The following is a 9,378-nucleotide window of genomic DNA, read 5'->3' as shown; positions in this document are numbered from 1 at the left end:
GACGGGGTTTCACCGTGTTGACCAGGATGGTCTCGATCTCTTGACCTCGTGATCCACCCGCCTCCGCCTCCCAAAGTGCTGGGATTACAGGCTTGAGCCACCGCGCCCGGCTCTGACACTTGTTTTTATCTCTTACAAAGTTAATACCAGAAAAAAAATTGGTGAAGTTAAGCATCCATTTATGATAAAAGCTCTTAAAGGCTATCTGTCGTAAACGCCGTGGCTTTCCTTTAAAGCTGTGAACAAAACAATTATACTCATTCCCACCCTCTATATAATAAGCCAATGTTTCCAACACCAGTAAATTAATTATTAAGTAATCAAACTTTTCCCCACTGACATCTGATTATACCTCCACCATAGACAAGGTCCCATACATATGTGACTCCAGAAAATTTAGTAAGAAAATGCAACTCGACATGGTGGCTCATCCCCATAATCCCAGCATTTTGGGAAGCCGAGGCAGGAGGATTGCTTGAGTCTAGGAGTTTGAGACTGGCCTGGGCAACATAGTGAGACCACGTCTCTAGAAAATAAATTTTTACAAAGTAGCCAAGTGTGATGACAGGTACTCCAACTACGTGGGAAGGTGAGGTAGAAGGATTGCTTAAGTCCAAGAGGTTGAGGCTGTCATGAGCCATGATCATGCCACTGCACTCCAGCCTAGGCAACAAACAGGGAGACCCTGTCTTAGAAAAGGAAAGAGATAGGTGTAAAGATTTGAAGAGTGGGAACTAAACTATTATGGGAAATGATGTGATTTTTCACAATAAAGCCACAAAGAGTTAATAAAGAAATTAATAGAACTAATAAGAATTCGGTAAGGTTGCCAGCTATGATTCATTTATTGAAATTTTGTTTTTAGGTGCCAACAATAAGCAGCTATTAAATGTAATAGAAAATAAGATACTGTTTATAATAACCACAAAAATGATAAAATATAAAGGAAGAAACCTAACCAAAAATGTTGGAAATGGAGAATATTTGAAATCTTTCATAAAGGATATATAAATAGAAGAGAACCATGTTCATAGATTTTAAGATTTAACAGTGTAAAGATTGCACTTCTTCACAGTTGAATCAAAAATTCAATATAGTTTCCCTTAATCCCAGTAGAATATTTTAGGAGATGGGAAAAACTATTAATAAAATCTATGAGAAAGAATGAAAGTCCACAGCTAGCTAAGATAGAAGAGCAGAGGGCAGACTCATTCTACCAAATAGGAAAATATTGCAAAGCCACAGTAATTACAAAGACAAATGGAACAAGATAGTTTTGAAGGAGACCTTGTACATGGTAATGTAATGGTAACATCAGAAGTCAGAGCAAGATGGATGGTATAATATATGAAATGTATTGATCATTAAATATATAATAGAGAGGGAAAAAAAAGTAGATCTCTTCCTCATTCAGAGGTGAATGCCAAGATGTTTAAAGACCTCAGACTAAAAAGTCGAACAATTAAATTCTGGAAGAATGTATAAGAGAATATTTTTATGACATTGGGATAAAGGATTTCTTTTTTTTAAATGAAAAGACTTCAGGCACAATGACTCACTCCTATAATTCTGGCACTTTGAAAGGCCGAGACAGGAGAAACGCTTGAGCGCAGGAGTTTATCACCAGCCTAGGCAACATGATGAGACTCTGTCTTTACAAAACAATTATTTTTTTTAATTAGCCAGGTGTGGTGGCGTGCACCTGTAGTCTCAGCTACTTGAGAGGCTGAGGTGGGAGGATCACTTGAGCCCAGGAGGTTGAAACTACAGTGAGCTATCATCATGCCACTGCACTTCAGCCTGGGCAATAGAGTGATACCCTATCTCAAAAAATATATGTACAGAAGAAAATAAAATGAGAAAAGAAACTGGGTGTGGTGGCAAGTACCTGCAATCCTAGCCACTTGGGAAGCTGAGGCAGGAGGATCACAGGCTGAAGAGTTTGAGACCAGCCTGGGCAACATAGTAAGAACCATCTGAAATAAAATTTTAAAATGAGAAATACGTAACTTATAAATTGAAAATTTTGATGTAGTGAACTACTCCAGAATTTTAAGTTCCTGTTCAAGAAAAGATACCATACAAAAAATTAGCACCAGATTTTTATTCAGAACTTGGATGATTAAGGTACCTGGTTCTCAGATTTCTCTCCCTCAATTTTTTCATCATCGTGCATTACAAAATGCCCACTTTGTAAATTTGCCTACCACCCTAACCCTCAAAGTTTTTTGATAACTTCTACTCCTTATTTTATTTATTTAATTTTTTGGAGCTAGAGTCTAGCTCTTTTCGCCCAGGCTGGAGTGCAGTGGCATGATCTTGGCTCACTGCAAACTCCACCTCCCGGATTCAAGAGATTATTCTGCCTCAGCCTTAAGAGATTGCTCTGCTTCAGCCTTCTGAGTAGCTGGGACTACAGGCGTGCGCCACCATTCCCAGCTAATTTTTGTATTTTTAGTAGAGACAGGGTTTCTTCATGTTGGCCAGCCTGATCTTGATCTCCTGACTTCAGATGATCCTCCCACCCTAGCCCCCACAGTGCTGGGATTACAGGCGTGATTCACCGTGCCTGACCCAGATTTTTTCCACCCCTAAGACTTATTTTTACTTCAGCCACCCTCTCCCATAGCCACACCTTGAATTTTTCACCTTTTTATTAGACTTACAAGATTTTAAAAGGTCATTGATATGTCTTAAAACACTCTCATTTCCATTTAACCATTGAATTCCTCTTCAACCAGTGGTAGCTTCTCTTACTTGAATCTTCACCTTTCACCTGAACTTGTGTCTTTCTGGATTCACTTCCTTTACTAAACAGCCTAGAGCCCATGAGCTACCACATTAGCCACTTTTGCCAGTACTCTTAATAACCTGCATATCCACATTCTTCTACATACCCACCAGCTGCTCTACAACCCATGATCTGTCCAGCCAACCATCTCAGCTTTTACACCTGGGCTTCTTAGCATTGCCTTAGAAGTACGACCATTCCCTACCACTTAAAAATTTATTTCCCACCCACCTGCCACTTGGCACTCATTTTAAATGTCTGCCTGTCTGCTTTCTCTTCTGTTCTTCCTTCAGACTGTTCAGTCTTGCATAGCACTTCTTCAGTCTAGTCCTACTCCTCCCACTCTTAGCTAGTGGTTTTTTTTTTCCATCTTACCAGTATTCACTTTATTTTATTTTTTTAATTTTTTTTACACTTCACTTTCTAATCATCACTTCCATTCAGTACATAACCTATCCTACCTCCAAAATCATCCTTCTTTCTTAAAGAAATAACTTTCATTCTTTCTAAGGTTAATGCAGTCTACTTATGCTCCAGATTCTATCTTCTATACATGTTTTAACTTTTCTTTTTTGGCCTCTCTCTCTGGCTGTAAACATAGGTTTGTCCTAGCTGCCAACCTTTTATCCCCAACCTCTCTTAATCTCCCATTTCTTCAACCCAATTACTGTCTTTTCTCATGTTTCTACTGAAACTGTCTACACTAGGATCACCAGTGGCCTCCTAATATTGCCACATGCACTGAAATTTTTCTATTCTTACTTAACTTTGCTTTCCCTGTAACTGTTGGTACTATGGTGGCTTCTGGAGCCATAACTAAATGGCTATGCTCCCTTGCTAATTTTGTATGACTCAAGACCTTCAAACTCTACATATTTAAGTCTCACCTCTCCTTCTCAAAGACTTCTGCCTAGGTTTTTTCCCCCTTGGTTAATGTCACAATTGATTTTTTCCTTTACTTTTTGTTTCCATGTAAATGCCCATTATTGTTTCTAAGACCCTCATCATCTCTTACCTGGAATATAGTCACCTACTTCGAGTTTCTGCTTCTAGTTTTCTCTCCTCTCTCTTCCATCTTCCACATAATTGCCAGATTGATCTTCCAAAAACAAAACCAATTCATGCATCTTCCCTATTTAAAACCCTTAAAGGGGCCGGGTAGGGTGGCTCACACCTGTAGTCCCAGCACTTTGGGAAGATGAGGTGGGTAGATCACCTGAGGTCAGGAGTTTGAGATCAGCCTGGCCAACACAGTGAAACCCCTTCTCTACTAAAAATACAAAAATAAGCAGGGGCATGGCAGTGTGCACCTGTAATCCCAGCTACTCGGGAGACTGAGGCACTAGAATCACTTGGACCCAGGAGGTTACAGTGAGCCAAGGTCACACCATTGCACTCCAACCTGGGCAACAGAGCAAGACTCCATCTCAAACAATTAATAATAAATAAAATAAATAAAATTCTTAAAAGATTGCCTCTGAAACCTTTTGCATAATACATAACGTTCTTTGTAATGTCATCTTTGTTCTTTCTAGTTTTGATATCTTGCTGCTCTCCCACATAAATACTGAAGCTCGTGGAAATTAAAATATGGCTATTAAAACTCCAGAGCATGTGTTCTGAGTGGCATAGGCTTGTAAACATGATAGGTACCTGGACAGAATTTTAAAATAGATATAATCTATTGTTTTCTGTAAGTGACTACCATTACGTGCTGTATTGAGCATTATAATTTGTATATCCAAAGACCAGATTTATAATATTTGCTCATGCCTGTAATCTCAGCACTTTGGAAAGCCCAGGTGGGCAGATTGCTTGAGGCCAGGAGTTCAAGACCAGCCTGGCCAACATGGCAAAACCCCATCTCCACTAAAAATACAAACAGTTGGCCGGGTGTGGTGGCTCATGCCTGTAATCCCAGCACTTTGGGAAACCGAGGCGGGCGGATTACCTGAGGTTGGGAGTTTGAGACCAGCCTGACCTACATGGTCTCTACTAAAAATACAGAATTAGCCAGGTGTGTTGGCACATGCCTGTAATCCCAGCTACTCGGGAGGCTGAGGCAGGAGAGTCACTTGAACCTGAGAGGCAGAGGGTGCAGTGAGCCAAGATTGCGCCATTATACTCCAGCCTGGGCAACAAGAGTGAAACTCTGTCTCAAAAAAAGAAAAAAAAATTACAAAAAATCAGCTGAGTATGGTGGTGGACACCTGTAATCCCAGCTACTTGGGAGGCTGAGACAGGAGAACCACTTGAACCCAGAAGGCAGAGGTTGCAGTGAGCCAAGATTTGCTGCTTCACTATACCCTGGGTAGCCGAGTATGGCTCTGTCTCAGTAAAACAAATGAAGTATTTGCCTGAAATCGATACATGTCATTTGCTCCATATTTGGATTTTCTCTGTAGCAGTGGGGGAATGGCCATCTTGTATTTATTTCAAAGGTGCTTGTTAAAAGTTGGCATGGCAAAAGTGTTCTATTTGTACATTAGCTATCATTTAAAAATTTTTCTCATAATATGTGATAATTGTCATCTGTTCCTCTTTAAGAGGAGTATATTCTTTCTCTCAGGAATGTTCATTTATAATTTCAGGAAAACAGGTAAATAATTTAGTGGATTCGTCAAGTCATTCAGTTGGATGTCATGCACAAAGGTGAGCATAAAGTAGTTTCTATCATGGATTGTTTGAATGCTCAGATTTAAAACATAAAGGATTTCTTTATGCTGCTAGAAATATTTTTGTTTTGTTTTAGAACTGAAGTTTCTGACAAGAATATTGGCACAGATCTTGGGAAGAAATCAGAAGAAACCACAGTTCCTTTTCCAGAAGAGAATATAGTTCCAGCTGCTAAACCATGCCACAGACGTGTACTCTGTTTTGATAGCACTACTGCTCCTGTGGCAAATACACAGGGGCCAAACCATAAGATGGTGTCCCAAAACAAAGAAAGGAATGCAGTCTCTTTTTCTAATCTCGACTCACCCAGTGTGTCCTCCACCTTAAAACCCCCTTCTAATAATGCTATCAAAAGAGAGAAAGAGAAGCCTCCTCTGCCTAAGATTTTATCTAAATCAGAAAGTGCCGTTAGCCGGCATACTGCCATAAGAGAAACTCAATCAGAAAAGAAAGTTTCACCAACAGAAATTGTGCTTGAATCTTTCCATAAAGCAACAGCTAATAAGGAGAATGAATTATGCAGCGATGTAGAAAGGCAGAAAAATCCAGAAAATTCCAAACTGTCTGTTGGGCAGCAAAATGGGAGTTTGCGAACTGAGAAATCTATAGCTTCGCTGCAAGAACTGAACAAGAAACAAGGCACGTCTTCAAACAGTAAAAATGGCCTTTCAGTAGGTACAGCTGTGAAAGATCTAAAACAAGAACAAACTAAATCCGCCAGTTCTTTGATTACCACAGAAATGTTACAAGATGTACAGAGGCACAGCTCAGTAAGTCGGCTTGCTGATAGTGGTGATTTAGCTGTACCCCGGACACCTGGCTCAGGGGCAGGGGAAAAACATAAAGAAGAACCTATAGATGCTATCAAGGCCCCCTCTAGTAGGCGTTTTGGTGAAGACAGTAGCACATCAAAAGTAATGGTCCCTCCTGTCACCCCAGACTTGCCTGCCTGCAGCCCTGCCAGTGAAACAGGCAGTGAAAACAGTGTAAATATGGCTGCCCACACATTAATGATTCTCTCTAGGGCAGCCATCTCTAGGACTACTTCAGCAACTCCTCTGAAAGATAACACACAACAATTTAGAGGATCTTCAAGGAGCACCACAAAAAAGCGGAAAATTGAGGAATTAGATGAACGTGAACGAAACTCTCGAACTTCTAGTAAAAATCTTACAAATTCATCAATACCAATAAAAAAGAAGAAAATTAAGGCAAGTTTGAAAGTTTTAATTTCGAAACCACAGCTTTTTTTCCCTTTAATAATGAGAGAATTCAGCAGTTTTTGCCACAGCAACTTGACTGAATGTTATGGTCAAGACAGCTTTTAGTTTTGATTGACAAAACACGTTGTCCAGCATTGTTAATGTAGTATGCAGAAGGTGTCCAGGTGAAACAGCATTTTCAGAACAACTGCTGAAGCTACTACCTCAGCCTCCCAAGTAGCTGGGACTACAGGCATGCGTCGTCACGCCTGGCTAATATTTTTTTATAGAGACGGGGTTTCACCATGTTGCCCAGGCTGATCGTGCTGGGATTACAGGCATGAGCCACTGCACCTGGCCTTACCTGTGTTTTTTCTTTTAAGCATGGTTGTCTACAGGAAGGGAATGCAGGGATAGCACCGATGAATGAAAATCCATATATTTTCAATTTGTTTAGCTATTTAGTAAGTGGATTGAATAGAAAGAAAGTGCCTAAAATATAGAAGAAGTATCAGGAAAATAATCTAAGCTTTGTTGCCCTGCAAGTCTGGGTTTGAATCCTGTATCTGCTGCTCATTGGTCCTGTGATCATAGTTAAGTCTGTAGCTTCTCTGAGTCTTAGCCTCATCAGTTGACATGGTATGAGGACTAAAAGTAGTATACATGAAGTAGCTGGTATATATTAAGTGTTTGGAACTGATAAGTACCTATTAACTCTTAATATCTCTGTTAGTAAAGCTTTCTAAGCAGTAACAATCACCTAACATAGAAAGCATGTTCTATCTTGTCTCATTCAACATTCTGACACTCTGGATTTCTATAATGTCTTTTGCCGTAAACTAACATTCAGGTACCATTGAAGTATATTTGATTAACTTTGGGTTTATATGTCTCTACTTCTCTATGGAACTAAAATTCTAGTAGACTAAAAAAGTTTAACAGTACTGTTTTAAGTGACTTACTAAGAAACTTTTTTGGCCTTGTTTGAGTTTATTTTTTCTTTTCTTTTTTAACAGAAAAAGAAGCTTCCTAGTTCATTTCCAGCAGGAATGGATGTGGACAAATTTTTGTTATCATTACATTATGATGAGTAAACATTCTGGACACATAAGAACAGTAGCTGTTCAAAACTCGTATCCCTTAAAACTGAGTGTAGGGAATGGGATATTGACAGAATCTGAAAGCATGACCTGCACTTTCATTGTACTGAAATTTCACTTTATATCTAAATCATGCTGTTTCTGAAACGGCTTCCTAGTTTGTAAATAGACTTACTTGGCATATTTTTATTTGGGGAAAAACATTTGCAGAAATGTAAGTAAAGCCAGTCTGCAAAACTGTATAGCTTTGACAATTGCATATTGTAAATATTATGTATATTTGTTGAAATAGAGGTTAAATCAACCTAATGTTCTTACACTGTGTTTTTTGACTTCCTATAATTGAGACTTAATCATCTGGAATAGTTTCTCACTTCTTTTGGAGGAAAATTCTGCTTATTCTTACAAATTGCTTTCAGTAACTGTTCAACAAGACATTTAAATACACAACCACTAAGTACTACAAAATGATAACCACCTCAACTGATAGTATAATAGCTAATTAGAAATCAACAGTTTGAGTTTTTTCCTAGAGTGAATACTACCCCTTTCTTATAATTGCTGTAAATATTGTATTTCTGGAATTTTACACTTTACCTGTTTCTTCTGGTCACTCTGTTCTCTTTGTTTTAAAGAGAGAATTTTGTAAACCTTTTATTGAATGTTCTAATCTTTCATTTATAACTTCTAAGATTTTTTACAGAACTTTAAGTTGTTAGACTATTGAGCCATAAGAAGTTGGGTTTGTAGTAGTTGAGATATCTTGGTATGTACTTTTCCCCTAAATACTGGGGACTTAAAGAATTGCACTAATTCATAGAACTCTTTACATTGTAGTGACCAATGCACATATAATTTAAATCTTGTGTTCTGTTTGAAAGTTTATGTGGAGGATTATCTTCTGGTGTTATGTCCATCATAAGATGTAAAAAGAGAACTCATAGTTTTATATTTTAATTTAGTTTCTCCTACAGTGGGGTATGTGAAATAACTATATCTACAGTTCGATATAGTGCATTGTCTGCATTCCTTAAAGTGTTACAAAGAGTTTCTCTCAAAAGGTCCGTAAGGAGAGTGAGAGGTAAGAGAGGTGCCTTCTCTGTATTAGACTCACATGTCAGTCAAGTTGAAGAATCGGTTTAAACTTTTAAATGATAACAGAAATTATAATTAGTACCCGACCAATTGTGCCTAGATATTAAAGTATGTTCTCTTTAGTACTTTTCTGTTCAATTAAATATCAGTATATTAGGGATTTTCTTCTACAGGTGTATATTTTGTTAAAGAGTCACTTTGCTCAACCATTTTTTTGTACTGGACCTTTAAAAAAAATAAATCCATCCAACTTTAATACCACATTTCTCAATGTAGAAATCATGTCTTTTTCATTGCTGAACCTTATTGCAAAAATTTGTGAATTTTTATGATGTGGCAGTGTTCTATTCCTAAGGAACTAAATATCATATAGTTAATGTTTATTTAACTCAGCTTGAGACTGTACTACAGTTAGGTTCGAATAAATATTTTCCACTAACTTCAAAAGTTTGAATTACTTTATATTTGCTGTCTTGTTTAGAAACTTTGATTAAATTCCTTTGCAAGTCAGTTC

The 9,378-nt window shown here is 38.1% G+C and overlaps 1 protein-coding gene across 2 annotated transcripts in view; it reads left to right on the top strand.

The window, feature by feature from the left end:
- The window catches only part of LOC108316914 (protein NPAT), a 62,194-nt gene extending 53,071 nt beyond the window's left edge, over positions 1-9,123 (top strand). Inside the window, exons 16-18 of one of the 2 annotated variants that reach the window (XM_017547061.2) lie at positions 5,383-5,443; positions 5,544-6,678; positions 7,686-9,123. In XM_017547061.2, the coding sequence (XP_017402550.1) occupies positions 5,383-5,443; positions 5,544-6,678; positions 7,686-7,763 (1,274 nt within the window). In that variant the 3' untranslated portion in view covers positions 7,764-9,123. The remainder of the gene's footprint in view (positions 1-5,382; positions 5,444-5,543; positions 6,679-7,685) is intronic. The other variant, XM_017547062.2, reaches the window with a different exon arrangement.
- The last annotated feature ends 255 nt before the right edge of the window (positions 9,124-9,378 follow it).

Source organism: Cebus imitator, unplaced genomic scaffold (genome assembly GCF_001604975.1).
Source record: "Cebus imitator isolate Cc_AM_T3 unplaced genomic scaffold, Cebus_imitator-1.0 Scaffold194, whole genome shotgun sequence".
Classification (NCBI taxonomy): Eukaryota; Metazoa; Chordata; class Mammalia; order Primates; family Cebidae; genus Cebus; species Cebus imitator.
This window is presented reverse-complemented; position numbering and strand designations above follow the sequence as displayed.